Genomic DNA, 27,464 nt, shown 5'->3' on the forward strand with positions numbered 1-27,464 from the left:
GCTGTGGCCTCAGAAGAGCTACAGACCCAGGAATGGTGTCTTGCATGCTGGTGTCTTTAATATGATAATGTCCACGCATCTCCTGGAGCAGGAATTGATGTTTTATTAATGATGTTTACTCTAAATTTAATTTCAAAGCACTGCTGTTCCCACATTGTTTTGATAAAGGCTTTGTGGTTTATTTATTTTCTTCTTGGTGGTGAAAATAAGAAAGAGAGAGGAGAAGACATAGCTTAAAGCTGGGACTTGGAACTTGCTGTGGATGGAGGCCATTCTCACAGTGCAGCTAAAGGGGCTGAGCGAACACTTGGGAAGGCTCCGTCTGAGTTGCTCCTGGGCTAGATCAGGATGGTTTGTCAACAGAGGCTCCTCCCTGTCAGCACTAGGGTTAGCCTGGTAATGGTAACCACTAACCACTCCCTACACCACCCTGCTTCTCCAGTCAGGTCCCAGGTACACTGCTAATCCTTTAAGATCCTCAGTATACTTTCTGAACCAGTGCAACAGTAATGGGGAGCCTGGAGTCCCACGGCATCTTGGTGGCACAGTTGTTTGTTCCAGAGGCTTTCCTGTCATGACTTCTTTTTTGCTCTTATTTCTTGAAAGTGTAGTAGCTATGCTTATTGAAAATTTATTGCTGGGCCTAGGCCATTTAAAAAAAAATCTACCATCCCCTTTAATCAAATCCATTAGTTGAGAAAATCAATGTCAAGAGATTAAAGAGAAGGTCCCAGGCATACTGGCCCAGAGAGTCAACCTTCTCAATAGCACTTTTCTATCTTCCGGAGATACAGGCTCTATGTTTCTGAAGCAATGAAACCAGACATAAGGGATGCTACACTCCTTCCCATGGCTTAGAACATCTGACACATAACTCACCCATAGAGAACTCTCCATGCAACTTCCCAGAAGTTGTAATAAGACTTTCTCCACTTTGTTGGCCTCTTTGCCACCCCCTACCCAAACTCTCCTTAATTACTTGTACACAAATATACATTGAGTCAGATTCTAGAGCCATAAAAAGCCAGGCCAAGCCGGGCGTGGTGGCGCACGCCTTTAATCCCAGCACCTGGGAGGCAGAGGCAGGCGGATTTCTGAGTTCGAGGCCAGCCTGGTCTACAAAGGGAGTTCCAGGACAGCCAGGGCTACACAGAGAAACCCTGTCTTGAAAAAAAAAAAAAAAAAAAAAAAAAAAAAAAAAAAAAAAAAAAAAAAAAGCCAGGCCAAGGAGAAGACTAAAATACACAAAGACAAGGGTTTCTCAGGTATGTCTTAGACACCACAAATTCTGTCCTATACGAGACAGCTGCTGTGTGGAGCTGCATGCAAATTGTACTAGAACCCTGGAAAGAAACAGCCAAGAAGTCCGAGGCAAAGAAAACTTACAGAGAAAGTAAAATTTAAGAGAAGTCTTGGAATAGCAACAGAAGAGTCTGGCCTGCACACATGAAGGGAGACCTCAGACCAGAGAAGGAATGGTGTTGGCAAGAAGGTAGTTATGTGTGCTACCCCAAAAGTCTCTGCAGCCCAGCATATTCAAGGTAGGAGACAAGTCCAAAGGTGCAGTGCAAGAAGCAGACACTGTAGAGCCTTGTAGAATTGGAGGTGGGGTGGAGTAGAGGGGAGGTGGGTGGAGTGGGAATAGATGGGGGAAGTAGGAGGAGGTAAAGTGGTATGGGGGAATGTGAGATGATGCAGGGGGATGTGGGGTAGGATGGTGGAAGTAGAAGGGTTTTGGAAAGATGGGGTGGTTTGGATGAAATTCCTACGTTGATTTTCTAGTCTTTCTCTTGAGCTCCCAGGTGTAACTCATTGAAAGGAGGAACACAGGAAAATAAGTTAGCATAGACGAGAACATTCATTCATTTTGCAATACATGGTATTTGAGATGCCTGTGGGACATCCGGGTGGATAATCAGCTTTGAGCTCATTCAATGTGTACACTAAGCCTTAAGCTATTCTGTGTTTTCTTCTTTTAATTTGTGCAGAATCAAGTTGTCTGGTTTTCAATCTCGACATGTTTAAACAATAAGATCCTTTTCAAAAAGCATCTGAAGAGTTAAGACTTGGGGAGAATGAGTGATGGAACACGAGGAGAGAATGGGGGAGACACGGGGTCACCATGAGCACATGTTTGTGACTGAGCTGTCACTATTGATGGAGATATAACCTTACTCTGGAGCTGTAGTATGCACAGTCTGCAGGGTCCCTTTGTGGAGACCTTGGGAATAGTGGAGAGACCAAAGACAAAGGACAGAGGATAGGAATTGAGTTGATCAGTAAAGTTAAATTGATCAGTAAGACTGGGGACCTGCGTTCAGATCCCTGGTATCAAATAGAAACCAGGTATGGTGGAGCATGCCTGCATCCCCAGTGCAGTGAATGCCATGGTAGGAAGGTCTTTGAAGATTGAGAACTTGAGTCCCAAATCCTAAAGAGAGACCATGTCCCCAAAAGTCATATGGAAAAAAAAATGGAGAAGACACTTAGAACGCTGATGTTTGCTCTCCATGTGGACAGATACATGTGATGTATGTACACATACATGTGTGTCCGCGTGCGTGCGTGCACACACAAACACACACACACACACAAGCAGATCGGCAAAAAATAAAATCCTCACTTACTGGCATGACCCACAGGCATACTTAACCTTCTCCATTCCCATAAACTAGCCTCCGTCACTCACCATCCTCTTCGGTCTGTACCACCAGCTCCTCACTCTCCATCCGGCCCTCAGGGTTGGACAGCAGCAGCCGCAGTCTGATGGTCATGAAGGGCCGTAGACCCCGCAGGGTATAGTGGGAAGAGGTCTGGATCACCTCTTCAGNCTCATACTGCTGCTGGTTGAACACGTACTGGTACTGCACTGTGAGGTTGTAGCTGTGGCAGCGGGTCACTGCATAGCCAAAGGGTTCCCACTGCAGGGTCAGCTGCCGGGCCCGAATGTCCACAATCTCCACATTCTGAGGGCCATGCACAGGATCTGTAAAGTACACACAAGATACAAGAGCTTTGAGGAGACCTCAGGAAGCAGATGTATACTGTTGCTCTTCCACACACAACTCGACCCCTCTGCGCTCTCCCATGCCTCTGGCCACCTGCAGCATAATTAACAGGAAGGTTTTCTTTAATTCAGTTTTTTCCTATTTAAGCACACAGGTCTAAGTCAAAACATAGGGTTGAAATTTGTCATATTTCCTTCATAATAAAAATGTATCAGTCATAAAAATATAAAATTCTTAGCTGAATGGTGGTGGTGCACCTTTAATCGCAGAACTTGGGAAGCGGAGGCAGAAGGATCTCTGTGAGTTCAAAGCCAGCCTGACCTACAGAAATAGTTCCAGAACAGTCAGAACTACACAAAGAAGCCTGTCTTGAAGATAGATAGATAGATACATACATACATACATACACACATACTAACATACATAGACAGACAGAGATAGACATACAGACATTAAAATTTCTTGGTTTCTTAGGCCTCACTAGAGTTCCACTGAGGACTATCTTGGGAGCTACCAGCTGCATATGCTTCTAAGGTGGGCTGCTAGAGTTGTGCCCTGCCTTCTATGCTTAACTCAGCTGCATCCTTTCTCCATGGAATTGAGTATCCCCTCCTTTTCTCCCATCCAGCAGCACAAACTGGAACTGTGGTTACATCCTAAGCAGTCATCCAGCCTCCAATGCATCTCTATGATCACAATGCCCCATGAACTCGGCCTTTGGATTCAGCTTCGCACTTTCACTTATAATAGGATATCATATCATTTGCTAGCATCCTGCAGCAGTTCACTCTGTCCTGTCCCCTCCACATCCTCCATGAACACCATCTTCCACTCCTCAGTACCGCAATACTGTCTCCAACCTCCCTTACTTTCAAATCTTTGCCCCAGTCCCCCATATGTAGCAACAGCCATGTCTTATTTCATAATCTGTGCACTGCTGTTTATACCTTGCATGAGGTAAAAAGATGACTTTTGTACAAAAACTGATTAAAACAAACAAGACAGTGATGCTAGAGGACTGACTGACATTTAACCCCATGCATGCTACTTACAGGATGTCATCAAGTTATGCCATGTCTTTGAGTCTACTTTCTACTTAATTTGTAAATTAAGTGATAATAGCAGCTAACCCAACTGCAGGAGAGGGTAAAGTCAGATGAATGATCCTGAGCCATTAGAGTTGCACCTGGAACTTAATAAGCACATCATATGTAATAGCTAAGGGTTTATTTGTTTTATAGCAATAGGAAGAGTAATAAGTATAATCATCCTTCAGATGCTATACACACCCCAAATGTCTTATAAATGGCAGTTCTAGGTAGAATCACTGTGCACTATGACAGACTAGAATACTGTCACCTTTCTAGGCTTTGAATTCCCAGAGCTGTTAAAGTACGATTGCCTCTGGACCAAGGAAGGCATCAACAAAAATGACTATAGGTAAGGGCTTTTGATGCCAGCTGAGTTTCCTAGTTGACCTCTATGTGGGAAGTGTAGCTTTATAACAGAGCTTTGCCAAGGAACACACACACACACACACACACACACACACACACACACACACACTTCATAAGCATGTCAGAGAGGAGGATGATCCATCCCAAAACCATGCACATCAGTAGCTTTGGCCTCTTTTCAACTGAGGAACTGACACTCATTCTTACAGCTCCATTATTCATGGTGCAGGGTCCTTTGTGCAAAAGAAAGTCGAGTCTCAAAGGCAAGAGTGACTTTGTAAAAGTGACATTGGACGAGTTGCCTGTTATGCTGGATGAAAGATAAACATGTGTGCAACTCAGAGTTAGAGGCGGTGACCAAGCATGGCTACTGTTACTTAGCTAGATGTCTCTGGGTGGCCCAGGCTGCAGTAAATATAGATGTTCAGGCATAGTGATGAAGAGTACTTCCTATCAGCCAAATGTTAGCATCTGCTCTAGCCTTTGTCCAGCAGGGATTTTTCTATCTGTAGAGAACTCTCTTGGTATATATACCCAAGTAGAACCTTTCTAGCACTCCTCCACTGGGAACTTCTTCAAAACCAATACTCTACTGGGGAGATAGTCATCTCATGGGGCCCTCTCCTCCTCTCATTAGGAAGTGAGTACCCAGATATTTAATACTCACTTAAGGCTGAAGACACATTTCTATTAAGCATCTTAAATACTACAACATTCCATGTTGAATACAATTTTTGAGATGTCAAGTGTGGCCTAAAAGCACAAATAGTATACCACCAATGGAACAGTATCCAGGAAGTACTTGTTTTATTTCCTGTAGTGTAACATTGGGAGGGAGGGAGTGCCTCATTTGACAATTGGATAAATCAAGGGTTACAGAGGTCCAGGAACTTGTATAAAGTAGCAAGTCTAGCGAGTGACCAAATGAGGCTTGGCATTTGTATAGTTCCGACTCTGTGTCTAGCTTGCAAGGGAGGTAAAAAGAGGTCTGGAACACAGCCATTGAAGGGATGCCTGCTGGGCATGGTAAATAGCAAAACTCCTGAGAAGGCATCTAAAGACCCCTCTCTAGAGAAAACCAAAGTTCCATGGGATGAAATGGTTGTCCTCAGGCCACACAGGGAGAGGCAGGCTTGAGATTCACAATCTGAGGAAGTCCCATGTCTGTTTTTCTCTACTATGACATCATTGGAAGCTGAGGTCAGAATAGGAGCATAAACATTAGACAGACCACAGCCACCAGGAATTTACAAGAGACCTAGAAGAATCCTATGGGAAAACAAAAATTATAACACAGAGATTGCTTTGTTCTTGGGAGCCTGGCACCTGCCTCTAAAGGGAAAGTGATGGGACTTAATGCTAAGAGGAACATTGGTATATCTTTCATCCATACTCTGTTTCTTGCAACTAAATCATGGAGAAATACATGTGTAACACCTTTATATCTCTCTCAGAAGTTTTACCCCAAGGCCCTCACACTTTTCTCAGGCACAACAGTAGCTGAAAGCTTGTCCCCCAGCAAAGATCTTCCCTACACATAGGAATATTGGGTCACAGGCAAAGCCCCTGGTTCTCCAAAGCATGCATGATTGAGTTAGAACATGGCTTGCAGCCAGACTCGGGCACTCAGTAGCTAAGTGACCTTGGCCAAGGGCACTTCATCTCTGTGCCTCCATCTCCTCATCTATAAAGTGGAAATTACGGCACTAATCTCAGAGGGCTGTTAATGAGCATAAAATGAACTGTAAAGAGAGAAAATTGCCTTTCCCTAACAGTGGGGATTCCTCTTATACAGAACTGCCTTTCTTGGAGAAATGCCCTAAGAAGCCTTTAAGCAGTTTTTGTGTCTTTATTCTTTAGAATTCAGTACATGTATATAATAAAATATCATATCTAGTCCCATTTCCCCTCCAACCTGCCCCAAGTCCCCCCAAAACATAACCCCTTCCAAACTTCATGCCTTTTTTTTTTCCTGGTTATTGATTGGAACTCACTAAGTTCAGCCATTGCTAGCCATATATACAGGAGTGTTTTAAGAATGGGAGCTGCACTCCCAGGACTTGTAGCCCTACTAAATGGCCACAAGAGGATAAATACCAAGGTCTGAGATGGGGACGAATAAAGTAGGAAAGGTGGGGAAGTAGTTAAGTTGTAAAATGTTGGGGTTACCCACAAATATAATTTCCTCATGTGACTCCTTGACCTTCAACATGGTCTTCAGAGATCACAAAACTAAGTATACTATGACAGAACTCCAAACAAAGCTGAGACATGCATGCATGCATGCATACTTTGGTCAAATAAGACTCTCACAGGATCATAGAGACCAGGAAAAATGGGACTCAGAACATACCCATATACTACGCAGACCTTGGGAGATGGTTCTTGGAGGTTCCCTGGGGCTATAGAAATTAAGAGGCTCAGGAAATCTCAGTTCAAATGCAATAAGTTGGGGGTTCTAGTGACTCTGGGTAAGATCCGTATGACTGAAAGTGCCTTGTGACTGTGGTAGCTCACATTCTGGAAAGCAGACATTGTGACTATTTGGCAGGATCTCTGGGCTAGGTAGTGCCCTTAGCATCTGCCTTTGGGAACAGTTCTATGGTATATGTCACTAAGGCTCCATGAAAGGAGTGTCGTCATAGCTCCATGCACCACTGTCCATCATACTTATTTTGTCACGCTGCCCAGGAATTGCTTGTTTATACATTTGTCTCCCAGATTGCCAGGGACTGTTTCTGTTTGTCTAGCATCTCTCGGATCTGTCAAGCGGGCTTCCTACGAGATGACCAGATGGTGATTTGTTCTAGGAAACTGAGCTCTGGTCACTTCTTTCTGCCCTCCCTCCTCTGTTCAGGCCGGCGCATCAGCAGGATCTCAGAGGCACACATCTCCCCTTTGTTTTGTTTTCAACCACAGAGATGTCCTGTCATCCTACATAAGAGACAGTAGTTTCCAGAATGTGTCAGGGGCACAGTCATGCTTTCAGTGGGATGACCCCACCCCCACCCCCAATACGCCTCACCAACCAAACTGAGATTCTGCTTCAGTAATTGCCTTCTGTGGGCAAAGTCCTGGGTTTACATTTGGCCTGGCGCAAACAAGGAGAAAAATTGCTGAGAAAGTCTTGTGTGTGCAGTAGAGATTGGTTTGTTGAATTTATATCCCCCGTGTAAATACATCCAAGCCTATAGCCTCTGGTCTCTGCCTCTAGATAAAGCCCTGTCCATCTGACCTTCTTCAGTAACAGCCCACAGGCCAAGAAGACAGCAGACAGTACAGAGCTGCTGGCTTTTCTGAGCAGCTGAAAGTTATCTTCTTGTGGAACATCAAAGTATCTCTCATCCTAACACCTTTTCAATGTAGCAATGGGACCTTATCCTGAGACCCACATTGGCTCTTGTCAGACTGACTTTTCCCCCAGGACACAGGCTCAGCAGCCAGTGCAGTGTACCCACCTGTCCCCTTATCTCCTTTCTGATCATGCTTTGGGTTACAGATACCCCAGAATTTCAGGTCCCCATAGCTTCAAACTCATTGCAGGGCCTGTGAGGCCTTACTTTTCTTTGTCCCTTCTCATGAGCACTGGTGGGGCAAAAATATGGCACAAAAAGGAAAAAAAACAGAGCCAAGAGATTTAAAATGTGAGATCTGAGGTCTCCATACATATTTGCGCAGGTCCTTTAGGAAAGGAATAGAATTGGGTCAAAGGAGAATGGAAACAGGTTACAAGTTTCTGTGTATCCTCATATATCATATTTATTAGGATTTCACATGTTATAGGTACAGGAGAGAGGGAGGGAAGGAGGGAGGGAGGGAAGGAGCAAGAGAGAGAGAGAGAGAGAGAGAGAGAGAGAGAGAGAGAGAGAGAAAATGAGACCTAAGAAGCTTGTTTAGAACAGGATTGATTCCCAGGGCTTCAGTCTGTTATGTTGAACCCCTGGAGAAAGTCAACACAAAGGTATGACAGAGTTGGATTGAGAAAACCTGGTTATCTTCAGCTGTTAAGTTGACACAACCCTGAATCATCTGAGGGGCTGGCCCTCAAATGAGAGACTGCCAAGATCATGTTGGAGTTTCTATGTCTATAAGGAACTGTCTTGATGTATGTTGGAGGGTATAGCCCACAGTGGGTAGCATTGTGCTTAGAAAGGTGGGTGGATCTTTGCATATGAGTGTAAGGAATATAGAACCAGAAGAGGCCACCTCCTGTAGCCAGGCAGGAACCCTAGTGGAGCAATAGTTTCACCAACCCACCCACAAAACTTTTGACCCAAAATTTATCCTGTCTGCAAGAAATGCAGACAGCAGATGGAGCCCAGACTGAGGGAATGGCCAACAAATAAGGGGCCCAACTTGAGAACCATACCACGGTCAAGCTCCAATTAATGACACTATTAATGATACTCTGTTATGCTCGCAGACAGGAACATGTTGTCCTCTGAGAGGCTCCACCTAGCAACTGATTCAGATAGATACAGACACCCACAGTCAAACAGTGGATGGAACTTGGAAACTCTTATGGACGAGTAGGAGGAAGGATTACAGGCCCAGATGGGGATAGAAACTCTACAGGAAGACCAACAGTTAACCAACCTGGACTCTTGGGGCTCTCAGAGACTGAACCACCAACCAGAGATCATATAAAGGCTGGCCCTAGACTTCCCCACATACATGTAGCAGATGTGCAGCTGGATCTTCATGTGCATCCCAAACCACTGGAGCAGGGACTGTCCAAATAGCTGTTGCCTGTCGGGGGAATATGTTCTTCTAGCTCAGCTGACATTTCTGGCCTTGGTGGGAGAGGAAGCGCCTAGCCCTGCAGAGACTTGATGTGCCAGGGTGGAGTGATACACTGGGAGGGGCACCCTCTCAGAGGAGAAGAGGATGGGGATGAAGGGTGATTATGGGAGAGAGTGACCAGGAGGGGGGAAGTGAATGGGATGTAAAGTGAATAATTAAAAAATAAATAAATAGAAAAAAAAAAGAGTGTAAAGGCCAGCAAATAGAGACCCTCTATGGGTTCTGTCTCCATGTTCCTGCCTTGAGTTTATGACCTGACTTCTCTCAATGTTGACTTGTGACCTGAAACTTTAAGCCAAGAAAACACTTTCCTCTCCAAGTTGCTTTTAGTCACTGTTTTATGATAGCAAGAGAAAGGAAAGTCGGAGGAGAAGAAAACTAACAAATAGAATGTTGAGAGGTATCCAACCGGAGCGCTCCTACGCAGGTCCTACAACTGGACCATGATTGAGTAACAACCTATACCACACAGAATGGCTTGTTTTAGGAATGGATATTCTCTCATGGAGAACTGAAGTAGCTAACCATGCATGCAATGTACCAGAAGTTGCCCCCAGAGACCCCATCATGACACTTACATGTGTATGTGTGCATGTGTGCATGCATGTGCACGTGTGTGTGTGTGTGTGTGCTTGCATATGAATTGTGTGTCCTTTACATTTTAAGAAACTATTGCTACTCCAAAAAGGCAGTTTAACCTTTCTTACCTCTACTGAGACCTTCCTATCCCAAATCCCTCTGCCTGTTTTCTACTATTCACACTTAAAACCCCACACTCATAGAGTGAGATTTGTCACACGCACAGTCCTTTGACATCCCCTACTTTTGTCCATGTTGTTCTCTGTGTTTGGGATGCTGTCCATAGAGACAAATCCCTAAGCAATATATTCAAAGTCCAGCTCTAAAACCATCACTTTCTGGAAACTTCTCCCAAGGACTTCCATAGCCTATTGTGACGGTCACAAATTCTCTGTTGAACACACCTGGATACTTTTGTCAACTTCTAGTTGAGTCGCAGGAAGATTGTCTCAATGTTTGGTCACATGAGAACTTGAACATAGAGATGATAGATAGGTTAGACAGACATACAGATTAAATCAAAAAAGCCTAAGAAACCTGTTCTCAAGAGCATAGCCAAGCCCTAATATAATAAGGAGATAAGTAGTAATCAACAGGGTATACCAGAGGTCTCTTTGTGTTCCAATTTTAAGGGTAATCATGTGGTTAAGACAGAATTGCCTCCTGTTTTGTAATTTTTGTTTTTTGTTTTTTATTTTTGGTATGGACTCAGCCTCTATTTCTTTTGTCAAAGGCAATAGCTGTAGAATCTCCTAATGACCTTAGTTGAAGCAGAACATGTTATTAAAGAGAGGAACAGAAATCTGATTTTCAATTCATGAATTGACCACATATTCATCATTGCATGTGGAGTTGGCTGGGGCACATGGTACTGTTCAAAGTTGAACCTAAATTGAGATAATTTGGGGCATGGGACTGAAAATGTGGAGGTGGATAGCTTGTGTGTAAAATTAATTTTGTATCCATTTGGAGATGCAATTTGAGTTCTCTTCAAATTAAATTGCAACGGAGTTCTAGGCAGCTGCAAACATTATTGCCAACATAATTTGGCTCTGCAAGAGCAGTAATACGTTGACAGATACTTCAATGTGACCATTAATTTGCAATTTCTGCATGGAAATGATACGTGGAGAAGGGAGGGAGAAAGGTAGAAGGACCAAAATTAAAATCCATCTTCTTTCCAGCACCATCCACTCCTTTACTAACTTTTATTGTGGCAGATGTTTGGTGGCTAGGAATTTGTCGACCATGACCACGCAGACATCCTATGATGACAGCCACTGCAAAAACTGTAATCATCAGAAGCTGGAGCACATTAGCTGAGGAGGTGGAGTATTTGCTACCCTCTTGTGGCAATGTCCATGGGAGATAATTCATTTGCAATTTCATCAAACTCTTCAATTAAACAGTATATATTGATCATGAAGGCACCCTGGCATGGCATTATCTCAGGAAACACCTGACCCGAAAGCAATTCCCTTCTATCTATCTCTGTACCTTACTCTTGTACTTGGATGGTAGATGTTGTGGTGGTTTAAATAGAAATGGCCCCCAGAAGCTCATGTGTTTGCATGTTTGGCCCACAGAATAACACTATTAGGAGGTGTGGCCTTGTTGGAGGAAGTAGGGGTGGGCATTGAGCCCTCAGAATCTCAAGCAAGGACTAGTGTCTTATTTTCTTCCTGCTGTCTGTGGATCCAGAGATAGAACTCTCAGCTTCTTCTTCCAAACCATGTCTGTCTGCATGCTGCCATGCCTCCTACCATGACAACAATGGACTAAGCCTCTGAGCCATAAGCTAGCACCAAATAATGCTTCTTTACAAGAGTTTCTGTGGTCATGGTGTCTCATACTAGCAACAGAAATCCTGTGTTAAAGGGCTATGAATGAAACAAGAACTCAGCATCTTCATTGTATGTTTGACACAGTTGCATCTCCCAAGCCCAGAAGAGGAGGAGAGATGGACACACATTAAGTAAAACTGAACTCATAGATATTATTACCACCATCCAGCTCTTAACCTTATATCTACTTTAGGTGACTTTTTGGGCTTGTGCCAGAAGTCACCTAAAGTAGATATAAGGTTAACCAACAATAATTTACCATTATCAAGTTTCCAAGGATGACTCTTCAGATATTACTTTAGGTAGGGTTTAATTTCTATGAGCATAACTTAGATCTCTGAGAGGGAGCAGCCAGGCTGTAGGGATAAAGGTGAATGAGACAGTTTGTTGTCTTAATGAAGTTTTTACTAGCAGGGTACAGACATGATAGCCACGAAGGATAGAGTAGCAAAGTCCACTGTATCTTCTACAGGGGTTGTACTCGCCTCCTGGGAACATAGAGAGCAGAACGAATAGCTTCACTTTGGGAACTCACCTGAGCCAATTGGAACATGAGTCCGCACAACCCTGACATTCTTTTTCATAGAAACTAAAGCCACCAAGGAAATGGGAGGTGAGTTCAGGTTAATGATTCCCCCATAACTGCCTTATTAGGTTATAATGAGAGCAAGTCTTGATCCCAATTCTATTTCACAGATGAACATTTATTATATGAACATGTATTAGCTAGCAAGCACAGAATAGGTCAGTGTGTTCCATATGGCTCAGTGAAGGCCCAGAAATCTGTCCTTTAATGCAATTTGCTTACCATTGTGTATGAAAGGATCATTTGAGGCAGATGGGATAGGATCATAAGTGGGAAAACATTTTCCTTGTATGTAAGAGACCAGAGAGCAAATATTTCAGACTCTGAAGGTCTGGTGGTCTCTGCTGTGTCTGTTCATACATGTGTTTATAATGGCAGGTGGCCAGACAACCCATGTATAATGGATATGCGCATGCTTCCATAACACCTTGTCTAGCTCAGGCAGTCAAGGCTGTGGGTTTTCATTCAACTATTCTATATAAGGGTCAATACAAGTGGCCCTGCAAGTCACTCAGTCCCAAGAGTGTTCAGGGGTCATAGCAGGGGCCTCGGCTTAAATTTGCAAGGCAGAGATCTTGCTTTTCACCATGTAACTCTGAATAATGTTTTAAAAGATATTTGGGAGCTGAGAGTGTGATACAGTTAGAATGCTTGCCTTAACTGCATAATGTTCTAGGTTCTATCTCTAATACTAATAAACAAACTTTGAATAGCCTACATATTTTGAGTAACTTCAGTCTCACAATTTATAATAATTATTATGTTAGTCAATAGGTTCCAGAGTGCAACGAATTTCTGATATTGATTATGGCAAAATGGTAGTTAATTATCAAGATAGATGTCAGAAGCCTTTGTGGTATTGAGGGTTTTCTTTAAGGCTTAGACTCCTTGACCTAAAACACTTGTGTCATGCTGAGTGGAATGCTCTTGGCCTTGACCGATTGGCTCTCAATTCTGGATTAAGCTTCTCTTATCTATAAAGCACTTAGCATGCTCCAGTGGACACAGGCTTACAGATTTGGGAGTAAATGAGCAACAGTTTAACACGGGAGTCCGAATTCCAAGAGTACTGTTCTGTGGGAAGGGCCCTTCTGCACAGGATAGCGGCCCACTAACAGGTAAATGGGAAGGTATGTTGGAGGTGGGACTGAGAGAAGTTGGAGGTAAAGATTTTAAAGCTTAAGTACAGGAAATACTGTGTTTAATGTCCAAGGAAGGATAACAAGTGGGACAATGACCATTGAGATGCTGAGGTAAGGGCAGGGAAGTGGAGTAGCCATTCCTACCTCCTACCAAACAGATGGCCCCTGTGCAGTGGTGTGCTACCAAGTGGGCATGCCTTGGCTCCTCCTATCACCCCTGACAAGGAATGATAGTGACAGTCAATATAGTTATAACAGTGAAGTAACAGTAGTCTTTGCTCCAAGAAAAACCCCTGGGGGCCTGCATTGTTTAAGAAAATATTTTTAAGCTCTTACCTTATGTCTAGCACTATACTAGATGTAAGAGCAGACCAAATGCCCTCTCTGTTCTTACAGAGACAGTGGTCCATCAAAGGCAAGAGGATTAAATACTGAATCAGACAAATGGGTAGCACGGGACTTGATAATGAACACTAGAGACAACCAAACAGGGGCTTTGTGCTGCACAAAGGCCCATCATTTTATTTCTTTGATTTTAGGTCCTCTTTAATCTTTTCTCTCCATTCGCTTAAAAGTTTTACTTCTCTCTGGGACTCAGCATACTCAGAGTATGTATTAAAATACATACTCAGCAAGAGGGTGGCAGATGAGGTGTTGGGGACACAGCCTTTAAAACATGCGACAGGTTCTCTGTCATCTTTCAGATTAAAACTTGGCAAGGCACACTCAGATAACCATGGTGGCAATCAAACATATGACCTGACCAAATTACATGCTAAAGGAACTATTATGCATTCTGTTATAACAAAATAGTAATGGCTTTTAAGAAACCAGCTGAGAGGCCTGCTGGATATAATGCCAAGCAAAGTGTACTAGTTATAGACGGTGGTTATATACAGATGATGTGTTGACAAAGAGTTGTCAGTCTTCTTACCTCTATAGTTCAACTTCTTCCTCAGCCTCTATTCAACTCTGGACTTTGGTTTAAAGATCAGGAACTCTGGTCCCAATCCATGACCCCATGCTATGACTGAATTTGATTGGGATGTATAAGAAGATGTAATCATGACTGGTCCATTTCTATCCCATAAGACCAGGATAGGGAACCCAGAGTCAGATACAACCATTCTCAAGAGGTGGCTGAGGACTGTAGCCTGTGGGCTCTGAAGCAGCTACTAACACATTGTGTTTTGTTTCTAAGTACTATCTTGTTTTGGTTTTATGTGTTTATGTGTTTTATTGAGACAGTGTCTCAGATATTCCAGACTGGCCTTGAACTTGCTATGTAGTTGGGGATGACCTTGAACTCAAGACTGCTGAGATTCCAATGTGTGTACTACCATGCCAGACTCCAAACACTCTTTTGACACCCCACTTCACACTGCCAGGAGTGAGGTTGCAAACATCCTCTCTCTGCCTAACCATAGAGCTCAAGGCTACTTTTGCCAACAGGTGGCATGAGAGGGAGGCCAGGGCCTGAGGAGAAAGATGCTTCCTTATAATCCCCCTGACTGCATGCCAGCACCAGTTCTTTATCTGGAGGAGCTTTTGTTAGAATATTTTGTCTAGTTTGCAGTTTCCCCAATAGTTAAAGAGCTAGCTTCACAAAAATATGTTTTTTTCAATTAAAAAAGGCAAAAGGAGCAAGCTTTATGGCAGTACTGGCCCGAAAAATACTCTTTGTTCCCATCTGTTAGGATTTCACAATTTTAGCCCCTTCTTTTTCTTGCTGGCTCTAGCAATCACTGCTCCCCACAGTGGCGTCATTTGTCTAATTGACTCTTTTTACTGTTTCTGTTTTAAAGACCACTCTTCATATACAATTATCCACAACTTCCCAAACTTGCCCAGTGCATGGTGCCCACGATGTTTTGGTAATTTATTTTTATGCTTCCTAAGCTGAGGAAAAACTCAGTGGCTTCATTCTTTAGCCAGTTCATGTAAAGTAATAAGTACCTGCACCCTGGCATCCTAAGAGAGATTTGAGAGAATGATACAGACATGTTTTCTTCGTCAGGGGTTCTATTGTTGTGATGAAATACCATGACCAAAGCAACTTGGAGAGGAAGGGGTTTGGAATTTGGCTTACATTTCCACATTATAGTTCATCATTGAAGGAAATCAGGGCAGGAACCCCAAATGGGCAGGACATTAGGGGTAAAAGCTGATGCAGAGGCCAAGGAGGGGTACTGCTTACTGGCTTGTTCCTCACGGCTGTCTCAGACTGCTTTGGTATAGAACCCAGAACCACAACCCCAAGGATGGCAGCACCTATAAGGGACTTGACCCTCTCCCATTTATCACTAATTTAAAAAAAAAAAAAAATACACCCTACCGGCTTGACTAGAGCCCTGTCTGATAAAGGCAGTTTCTTAATTGTGGTTCCCTCTTCTCAGATGACTTTAGCTCCTGTCAAGTTAACATAGAACTAGCCAGCACACATATCAAAAGGAAGATGAATTCTTTTACTCGTAACCATCAGCACTCTCTAATGAACACATGCATCGCTGTGAGCAGCATCACACAGCTTCTCAATCACACAGCTTCTCAACTATGGGTTCAAAGCAGACACTGCCCGATCTGTTGCCAGCTCCAAGTTAATTTTTTACCCAATATTTGCATTTCATCAGAGACATGGCCCAGAACCTGACTTTGCAAAAGATAAGGTATTAGAGCAATGCATGTAGGCCACATCGTCTAGTGACCAAAATAAAGACCACGTTAGGTTCACAGGTTACATGGCTTCTGTTTGATGTTGCATTTTCTACATTTAGAAACAGCTTCTAGTTTTCAGGAGTCTTTCGGAGTTCCTAGAGGTTCTTGGTGGCCTCAGTACATACCCCGAGAACCATGATAATTAAGATTACTAGCTAGGAACAAGCATCATGACTACTTCCTAACTCCATACTCTCTGAACCAGCTGAATGCTCCATGGTCATCATTCCCCATGTCAGCATCTCCTGCAGACTGAGTTCTCCACATCTACAAATCTGCAAGTACAATTCACTGCATTTCCCAGTTCTGTTTCAGATCGCTATTCTCCTTTCTACCTGTTCTACTGCTAGCACAAGGTGGTCAGCCGGCCATGTCTCTCAACACACCAGCTCTTCAAGGCCTCAGATACTGGGAAACATTCATTGGACACAGGTACAAGGCTGAAGTCTGAGAATAAAAGCTTTAGAATGTTTAAAAATTACTTTGTGGCAGAGAAAATCGGGTTGGAAAGAGAGAAGCAATTTCTAAATTACATGGTTTCAGATCTAGAGAAAGAAAAGGAGATTCGAGGTGGGTGGGGGAAGAAAAGCCAAGCCTATAACATCTTCCAGGTTTTCTTTCAATTCACCCATAATCCATGGACACTCTCCTTGTCTGTTGTTAAAGAAAGAAAGAAAGAAAGAAAGAAAGAAAGAAAGAAAGAAAGAAAGAAAGAAAGAAAGAAAGAAAGAAAGAAAGGAAGGAAGAAAGGAAGAAAGAAAGAGAAAGAAAGAAAGGAAAGGAAGAGTGAGGCTGGAGAGAAATGAAACAATCACTCTTGATGGGCAAAAGGCAACTCATGCTACTTCCAGGTGAGTTGTCAAACATTCTGAACATTTCAATTCTCCTGGCTGTGAATAATGCCAGCAGTGGGATTCGGAAAGAGTCTTCAATCTAGCTATTGCTGTCACTATTTAAGGAAGCCCTGTCGTAGATCAAATCACGTCTAGACGGTGGACAACAAGCAGGAGCCATGGCTCCTAATTGGACTTTGATGGTCCCTCTCCAAATGCTACTTTTCCCTTCAGTTAGAGAGTCTGGCTTTTATATTCAGATCCAGGGTTTTTCAAAGCTCTGACAGCTCACAACTGAGAACTCCTCCACCCGGGGACACACTCTTGATCTCACGAGGAATTGCATTAATCTATAGACACTGTTCAGGACTGTTGGACCTTGACGAGCCCTGCTGTGTCAGCAGCCCCAGAAATGCCTACCAAGCTTTTTTTTTTTTTTTATGATGTCCAAAGCTTTATTCTGTGAAATGTACAAGAGTATCATTAAACTGAAGGAACATTTTCAAATAAAAACTACTGTCAGTTAAAGGGAGCCGATTCTCTGTCTAGTCTCACTTGGGAATCTACCTATCCAAAGATGGGGAAAACGAACGGGATGAAGGAAAACGATTTGTGCCAGTGACTTCACCAAACACCCAAAAGAGAAGCCAGGGAGGACGTGGAGGAAGCCAGAGCCATAGTATTTCCATTAGCTGGACACATTAGCCCTCCTAATGCCTCCTTGTTCATTTATAAAGCACTTCCTGGCCTGCTTTTGCATCTTTCAGTGGAGGTGAGATAAAATGCACATACTGTGTTTCCTGGCTTAAGCTCCATTTATAGAGCCAGATACAGTGACATGGTCTTACCGTAGACCTTTAAGTAAGCCACCAAACAAGAAATCCTTTTCTATCAGCATTTCACAGATGATCACAGTGGTGGTTTAAATGAGAACGACCCCATAGGCTCATATATTTAAATGTTTGGTCTGCAGTTAGTGGAACTGTTTGGGAAGGACTGGGAGGTACAGCGTTGCTGAAGTAGGTACAGCCTTGTTGGAGGAGAAGTGACTTTGAGGTTTTTAAAAGCTCCTAGCAGGTCCAGTGTCTCTCTAGGCCTGACTGCCTGTAGGTCAGGAAGTAAAGCTCTCAGCCCCATGCCTGCCTGCCTGCCTGCTGCCATGCTTCCTGTCATGGTGATCGTGGACTAAGCTTCTGAAACTGTTAGCAAGCCCCTGGTTAAATGCTTTCTTCTAAAGAGTTGTGTTGGTTATGGTAGAGTGGAGCCTTAGATAATCAAGGCTGAGTTGAAAGTCCTCTACGACCCTGCTCTTCCTGCTGTTTACTGGACCTCTATTTACACAAGGCCTTTCTCAAATGCTGATCATTCTCATTCGTTCTCTCTCTTCCCCAATCAAACCGTATTTCTGGACTGTTCAACCCTCAATGCATAGGTTCACCTGTACCTAGGCCCCATGGTTCCTGTGATGCTTGAATGAAATTAAATATGCATATTAGTATGGTACTGACACACTGTAGTGATCTGTAGTAAGCCATTGCTTTACAACCAGGGATTCATTTTTTAACTTTCTTACATATTGTGCAGACTGGGCTCAGCTTGGTTTGAGGTTTTGAACTGTTTTCAGCTTTGTTCTATTTATGCTGGATCCTGGGCTGAAGGAATAGCATACCCTGTTCTTTCTTTGATTGATTTGCCAGAATTAAGTCAACTTGTGCACAGGTTTCTAAAGCTTCTTCATGCCCGTGAATACTGACTGTATCACATGGGTAAACCCAACAGGAGTCGGCTGCTATCCAGACAGGGTGGAATGACAAAGCAGTATGACTCAACATTTGCTGAACGATTGCTCAGACTGCCCAGATCAATACATGTCTATGCTGCGATTACAGCGCTAGGCAGCACACCATACAGCCCAGGATTGGAAGGTCAGTCTGGTTTTGCATCAGGTGTCTGAAAGTTCAGAAGTTTCTGCTGCAACCAGGAGATGCAAGACAGTGGCGTCTCTCGTACCTCTGAGGACTAGGGTGTGGCTCTTCTCTGGAACAGAGAGATACAGCTTGGGAAGTCATTCTTGCCTTCTGAATGCCAAATTGAACTAGCTCAGCCATCAGGCAAACGGGCCAGGTTAGTCACTAGTGTCCTCACCACCCAAATGCCTGTGCAGACCACATACACCCACAGATACTAAGATCTTTTGCCTTGATGCCAAATCTCCTGTGATCAGAAGTAAATAGTACTTTTTGTGTCATCTGGAACCTGCTACCTTCCATGGAGAAATAAACTGTATGTGATTAGGTAGAGTAATTTGAAGTGGAAGGTTACCCCAGAACAGCTAATTGGTCTCATTACTTCAAAAGGTCCTTAAAAATCAGAAAAGAATTGAGAAGAGAGAAAGTGCCTCACTACTGGCATTGAAGACAGAGAAAGCGGCATCAAGCAAACCATCGGCAGCCTCCTTGAAAAAAGGCAAGGAAACTGATTCTCACCTAAAGTCGGCAAAAGGAACAGCCCCAAGGAACTATTTTGAACTTCTGACCATAAAAATAGACGTATGTGTAGTGACTACTTATAACTTCAACAGAGCCCGTACAGTCCCCAAATACCGTTCTATTTCTGTGCCTTTAGCTCCATCTTCACCTCCATTGCCTTTCCTCCACAGAAATGGCATTTCCACATATGTTCTCTCGCTTGAATGAATTTTTAGGAAGCAATGCATGCAACGGATTAGTATGCATGCATTTTAAATACACAAACTGGAATATACCCGAGCTCCTTTCTCGATTTGCTGTTCTGCACTATCCCTTTGACACACATCTATGCCCCTGTGTGCCCTTAGTCAATCACTTCCAACCACTGCGTAGGATTTCAAGATTTAACTCTTTCTACTGGATCAGTCTATTCTCCACTGAAGGGTCTGCCCCCTAATTATGCCTACCATAAACCATGGTACAGGGGCTACATACACTGAGTCCCTATGTGAATCTGCATGAGTCTCTTTCTAGTGTTTATTGTCCTAGGAGAAAAAGTATTGTCTGATGACTAAACTTAACTGGACAAAGTGCGCTCAGATACCCTCAAACCCGCAGTTGTGTGAGAATGCAACAACATACATGGCAATCAGTGGCACTGCCCAATTTTTCAAATCTTTGGTCAATCTGAACTCTAAGTATTGATACCTTTTCTTATCTTGTATTTTTATCTAATTTTTGAATTAAGGTTCTAGCGATTTCATAAAAAGGAACTAAATTGCCTTTGTTTCACTTTCTAGAAAAAAGATAGCATTAAGTTAAAGTTAAACCTCCTCTGATAATGTCTTAGAACTTACTACTCACCACTCACATAAGCTCAGTGGGATTTTTGTTGTAGTTCATTTGGTCTTTCTTTTATAATTGTTTTTTTGTTTTATTTTGTTTTGAGACAGGGTCTATGTGGCTGTTGTTTTATTTTGATGATAGTTTAGTTTTTATTTATGTCTTAAATTTTCATATTTTATGAAATGTATTTGGATTACATCCATTCATCACTACCTGCTCCAACTCCTCCTGGGGGTCCCTGCCTCCAACTCCTCCTGGGGCTCCCTGCCTCCAACTCTTCCTGGGGCTCCCTGCCTCCAGTTCCCCTTTGTGCTCCCTGTGTCCAGTTCCCCTTTGTGCTCCCTGTCTCCAACCTCTCCTGAAGCTCCCTACCTAAACTGCCTCTCTTTAGGTTCAAAGTGGTCCCTCAAAAGGCAGATCTGGTAATAAAGTCCTAAATAGAGAGACTCTGGCCAGGTAAACAGAAGGCCAAAGGTGGGTTTTCTGTTTACCAGGAGCTTTCTCCCTTAATGTTCCCTCTTCTCCCTTAATGTTCCCTCGTCAACAGAGAATTCTGCATCAACTCAAAGCCCCCCACCCCGCTGACATGTAAAATCCACTTGCTTTTCTTCCATTATGCTCTCCTCTCTGTCTGATTCCTGCTCAGTGCATGCCTTGGAAGTTTGATCCAGTTTAGTCCAGTTTGCTGGTTTCAATGTGTCCTCACTTATACCTCCCCAAACCTTGTTCTCCATCTTGTGTCTTGTTGTCATTGTTGATGGTGTTGTCATTAGTGCTGTCAATGAGCACATGGCTTTGTGGCTATCCACTGGGACTCGAGCAACCTAGCTGTCAGTAGTCAGATCTCCCATAAAGAATGACTCTCCATCCCCCAGCATCCATCTTCTGACAATATGTCTGATAGATGTAGGAACTGGGGGCTGTGTCCCCACCCACAGTGAAACTTGACTGGCTTGATCTTGTGACTTTTTGTTCAGGGCCTACTGTTTTTGAGAATTGCTTGGGTATCATTTTAATTTCTTTAATCCTATTGATCCACTGAATGGTTCTCTTTGTCCTTATGTTGTGTTTGTCATTTTAAGTTTTTCTATAATTACATGCATTCAAAGTTCTTAGTTCAACAGCTCAGGATTCATTATATTCTTACTTTAAAAATATTTGTGTTTACCACGTTCTTCTTTCATCAACCGGCGTTATTTTTTAGCATTCTTTTCAAAGAACTAAATTATATACATATTTTTCAAATTCTCTTCTATTCAGTTAGTATTTTCCTTGCTCATTTGGACTTTTTTCTGATATTCTAGAGATGAATGCTTAGCTCATTTTTAGCATTTAAAAATGATTACGGATTCATAAGAGGTGGCAAAGAAACATACAAGAATTCCCTGAGAATTGTAACTCAGCCTCCTCAACTGTTAATATGCGATGTAAAGTACACACAGGAAATTATCACTATCTCAAGCCACAGGGTTAATTCAGACCTCACCTCCACATCCTTGAACATATTCATGTTTAGTTTTATGTAATTTTAACCTGTGCAGTATCCTGTGATAAGCCCTACAATCAAGATACAGAACCACATAGCCATTAGACTCCTTCATTACTATGGTTTGAATGTTTGGGATGGCTGCAAAGCTCCAAGTGCATTAGAAAAACGTATCACTTTCAAAGGCGATTGGGTGGAGCCATTGGAATGGGTAGTGTCTTATAAAGCATCTCAAGGTGAGTTCAGCCCAGTCAGGCACAGGGAGACCCAGCACTTATTCCCTCTAGAGCAGTGTTTCTCAACCTGTGGGTTGTAACCTCTTTGGCAAACCTCTATCTCCAAAAATATTTGCATTATGATTCATAGCGGTAGCAAAATCATAGTTATGAAGTAGCAACAAAATAAATTTATGGTTGGGGGGTCACCAAAACACAAGAAACTGTCTTAAAGGATCTCAGCATTGGGAAGGTTGAGAACCACAGCTCTGGAGACTGCAGCGATAAGATGCTGCCTTGGAGCTAAGAATGAGCCCTGACCACCTGCATTATCTCCAATTGTGGAAAACTTTGAGGAATTATATTATAGCAGCAGAAACTGACTAAGGTATTTATGCTACCTGATTGAAGTCATTCCTCCCCACTCGTTCCTTCCTTCCAGATTGAAACCTCTCCCAGTCACTGATCTGTCACCTTTATATCTGTATGATTTGAAGAAAATTACAGAAGTGAACGATCATGTAATATCTTGTCTCGGAAAATCATTACTCCCTAGAGACTCATCCAAGCTGTCACATATTCTAGCAGTTTGATCCTTTTTATTGCTTAGTAGTACTCCATGATGCCGTTGCCTCACAGGTGTTATAGTTTAGTTATCCAGCCAATGAAAGGCATTCGGATAATTTCTAATTTGGGGTTACTATAGATAACACTAGTGTGGGTCCTCACATACTAGCTTCTGTGTAAACAAGATGTTTCATGTTTGTACAGTGAATGTCCAGGAGGACAGGTGTTGTGGATAACCCTGGAGCTAATTATATTTGATGCTAATTCTGTTTTGCTATGAGTGGCTGTGAACAAGGAATGAGTCAGCACTCAGGTGACTTTTCTGTAAACCTGCTTCCCACCTTAATTTGTAAAATAAAGGAGAGCTGATCATTGGGCAGATAAAAGGGAAGGTGGAGTGGAAAATGAGAGAGAGAAGGAGGAGAAAATGGAAGAGGGAGAGGATGCAGTGGAAGAGGACTACAAAGAAAAGCAGAGCAGAAGCACTTGGCCTGGAGAAACAGCAAGTTCTAAGAGGTTTCATAAGATGTGGAAGATGGTAGTATAGCGGTAGATCTGCCCCATCTAGGTACACAGCATGTAATCATACTATCTGTGTTGTGCTTTCATTGCCAGAGCATATTTGGGAGGAGATTTATTGCAACAGACAGACACTGTATTGAGAAACAAGGTTTTTGTTTTGTTTTGTTTCTTTTCATAAAATAAGCAGACTACAGCTGGCCAGAGGGCTCAGTGGCAAAGGCCACTTGCTGCCAACTGTGATCATCTCAGTTTGGCTGCCAGAACCTACACGGTGGAAGGAGAGAAGTGACTCCTGCAAGTTATCCCTTGACCTCCACGTGCACTTGCAACGGCACACACTTGGATATACGTGCAGACACACACATGCACACACACACACAAAACACCCACACATACTCACACAATTGTAATTAAAAATTCAAAAACTAAAATAAACAAATACCCAAGATTCCAGAGAGGCCTCTAGAGACCTTACATGCCTGTGGTAGTTTGAATAGAAATGGCTGCCGTGGAGAGTTGTGTTTGAATACTTGGTCCATAAGGAGTGTCACTATTAGGAAATCTTGTTGGAGTAGGTGTGGCTTTGTTGGAGGAAGTGCATCACTAGAGGGCAGCCTTTGAGGTCTCAGCCACTCAAGCCCAGGCTCAGGGGCTCACTGTCTTCCTGCTGCCTGTGGATCAAAATGTTGAACTCTCAGCTCCATCTCCAGCACCACGTCTGCCTGTACAGGGCCATACTTTCTGCCATGATGATAATGGACCAGACCTCTGAACTGTAAGCCAGCTCCATTTAAATGTTTTTCTTTATAAGAGTTGCCTGTAGTCATGGTGTTTCTTCACAGCAATAGAAATCCTCAGACCTCTACCACCAAGCAGTGCATGAGGGGTCCAGGTCCTCCATGTCCTCATTAGCATTTGACGTCATCACCACTTTTCTGTGAGCCATTCGGATGGGCACATAACTTTCGTTTCTCGAGTGGCTGGTGATGTGGAACATCTCTTGTGGTTTTGTTTTTCATTTATTTGCTCATTCCCTTTGCTATCTATATTCATAGATCATTGCCTTTAAAACTCTGTTACCTGGTAGCTTCCTTGAAAACTCTATTCCCCTGTATGTATGGCTTTGGATCTGTTCTACAAGTATAGCCATTCTCTGATCCACTATCACTATTCACTCCATGATTTCTTGTTGGCTTCCCTTTCATCTGAGTATAATTTAGCAGTGTGTGATTTAGTTGTCAAAATCATGAGATCTTATAAAGTATCTTTTGGTTATTAATTTCCAATTTATTGTACTATTGTATTATTTATTGGGGAACATGGTCTTTCTGACAAGGTTTTTTAAATTTAATTTTCTTTTACATAGGTTAATACACATTCTATTTGTGTGACAGTTCTGTGTGTGTTCAGATAATATCTCTGTTGTTTGGGTTTAGATTTCCATCTATCAAAATTACTCAACACTAACTGCTTAGCATCTTACTACGATTGAGTTTAATAATTATACTTTTCAGATCTTCAATATCTTTGAACATTTTTTACCTACTTGATATTATTCTGTTTCACTAGATTTATCTCCCAGTTCAGTCATTAACTTGATTCCACCTTACATCATAACCATAAAAAGCATCAGCCATAATTTGCAAACACCTGTCCATGTTGCTCAAAGTTTTAAGTAGTATGTGTCAGGTACACAGCTAAGCACTGTGTTCACAGCATATTAACTTACTATAACTACAAGCCACAGTGTTCTATTTTACAGGTAAAATGGCCAAAGTTTCAGAAGCACAGTGACTATGTCATACAGCTGGGAACCAGCACATCAGACATTTAAGTGCTATAATATATATATTATTATATATCATACAATATATTATAATTATATATGTATGTACACACACACACACACACATCTATAATGCTTTTAATGATGCCAGGACTGAGTTATTTTACTCATCCATGAAAAGGGGAGAGAGATGAATGATCTGAGGAGTGCTCAATTTAGGTAAAGAAATTCACCATTTTCATCATCTGCAACACATCCATTCTCTTGTTCTTTAAGTCCTATATATCCATCATCTTTTTTCATCCTCATAACATCTCATAAGGTAAGTACTGAGGTTTTGCTATCACAGATGAGCAAACAAAAGCTCAGAGTGATGCACAGTTAGGATATGAACTTGGTGGTCATAATCCAAGTCCTATGGTGCTAATCAGAACCCCGGACTAGGTCTCCCATGCTAAAATACACAATTCATACTGCACTGTCAAAGAAGTTGACTTTTTACTGCATGTTTCCTTGACCCTTTGGTTGTTCCATAGAGGTCTTGAGAGAAATCTTCCCCATCTTACCTAACTCTTTCAATTTACTGGAAGCTGGAATATAGAACATACCACCCCCTCTTTGTATTCCCCCAAATACTCAGAACATTCTCAAATGCAGTTCTTGGATTCTCCCAAGCTCAGTTCTACCCCCTTGTCATCTTCTCCATTTGCTGAGGAGCTGCATAGCCCCAGTCAGACTGCCCAGCCCTCCCCTTACTTTCAGGAAATGGGCCATCAAAGGATGTACCTCTTAATGTCTTTTACAGTATGGAGGCTGGGGCTTTTCTCATTCATCCCATGCTTTTGCCTACCGACATTTTCTCCTCCCTCTGGTTCCCCGGAGCAAGGGGAAAGAAGCATTGAGTTATGAAGATCTGAAACTGTGCTAAATGGCTTTATATTATGGTTAGGGACCTCTGGAGAAATAACAATGATATCTCTGCATCTTTTGTTCTCAGAAAAATAATGTGGCAAGAAGACACCTCTAATCCTCTATTTTAATTTGTTTTTATTGATCCTTGAGAAAATTAGGGAAACAAGTTTTCTCAGTGCAAATGTTATGATGATGCACAGGGAAGCCTTAATTATAAGGAATAATGAAGTTAGAGTTCTGAGAGCACAGGGTTAGAAAGATGGTTTAGAAAGATGGTTAGGTGAGCTGGCACCCAGGAAGGATGTGCCACTTGTCACTTGTGAAATCATGCTCTGTGAGCTCCAGGTTGTGGTGATGTGCAATCAGAGGGACATTTCATGCGCTAACTAGAAATCTCCTTCCCCTTATTGACCATGCTCCTATCGCAGTACTTTATTTGTTTGTCTTTTGCCATTTGCAGAAGTTATCCTGTTCATGTGTTTATGTGATTAGTCAGTTATGGGTTATCCTGAAAAACTGCAATACACAAAAGCAAAAACTTTGTGTATTTAGTTCTATTTTTTCCTTCAGTGTATAAAATCATAGTTGGCACATAATGGGAAGTCAAGTGTGAATGAATAAATGTATACATGGATGAATGTTTCAATAGAAGAATGGATAGATGGAGGGAGGGAGGGGTGGATAGAGGGATGTGTGGTAGATGCATAAAAAGGTGAATGGATAGTGGGTTTGTAGTTGAATGAATAACTGTGTGGATGGATGGTTAGATACTTACATGGATGGGGGATTTATTGATATATGAAATTATAATTTTTCTTTGCTCACAATCCTTTGTAATTTCCAAAAATTTATAAAGCAAAAATTACTTCTCTACTTAACAGAACAGAATTAGCCTTAATTTAGCACCATGTCTTCCTAAAACTTTTCTTTGTTTTCTTAGTGTGAGTGGTTCCACTCTTGTTGATCTCTTAGAATGGCAATTCTCAGCCTGTTGGTGGTCACATATCTAGATATTGTACATATCAGATATTTACATTAAGATTCATAACAGTAGCAAAATTATAGTTATGGAGTAGCAATGAAATAATTGTGTGGTTGTTAGTCACCACAAAATAAGGATCTGTATTAAAGAATCACAGCTAAATAAAGGATTAGACCCACCATGTTAGAGTGCTGAACCTTTCAGAGGATCCTGGGCTTATCAGTCTAGTGATCTACCTGTCTGTGTGTCTATCCTTCTTCACTAGGGGAACCTATATGGTGATGCAAAGGTCAGCTCTAGAAAACCTAATAGAAAAGAGAATCCAGGAAATAGACAGATATATTTTCTTTGCTCAGATCATCCTACTTGGATTGATAAGTCCGTGTGAGGCCCATAACAGTTACTGGGCAGGCTGGCCCCTCAACAGTGTTTTCTGAACTGCAGTATAGTTCCATCAGCAATTCCTACTCCAGGTCTTCAGCCAGGTGATTTGAAAGGGCAGCAAGGTCCAAAAGAGCCAAACATAAAATTTCTCTCCTTATTTTCTATTCCCTGTACCCACAATTTGCACCACATGGCAAGAGAATTACGAGGAAAGAACAATTCTCTGGCAATTATCAGAAGGCATCCACACCATTTCCATGTGATAGTTTTATAACTACATGCAAAGTAGTTTAGCTTTTAGTTTTGTTATGTGGGTATCATCACGCCCT

General features: G+C 42.3%; 1 protein-coding gene across 7 annotated transcripts in view; it reads right to left on the minus strand.

The window, feature by feature from the left end:
• Ptprt (protein tyrosine phosphatase receptor type T) overlaps window positions 1-27,464 on the minus strand; it is a 1,084,881-nt gene that overhangs the window by 383,850 nt on the left and 673,567 nt on the right. For all 7 annotated transcript variants that reach the window (XM_021194826.1, XM_021194823.1, XM_021194825.1 and 4 more), the window contains exon 8: window positions 2,690-2,986. In XM_021194826.1, coding sequence (XP_021050485.1) covers window positions 2,690-2,986 — 297 coding nt within the window. The remainder of the gene's footprint in view (window positions 1-2,689; window positions 2,987-27,464) is intronic.

The sequence above is a fragment of the Mus pahari genome, chromosome 3, assembly GCF_900095145.1.
Source record: "Mus pahari chromosome 3, PAHARI_EIJ_v1.1, whole genome shotgun sequence".
Classification (NCBI taxonomy): Eukaryota; Metazoa; Chordata; class Mammalia; order Rodentia; family Muridae; genus Mus; species Mus pahari.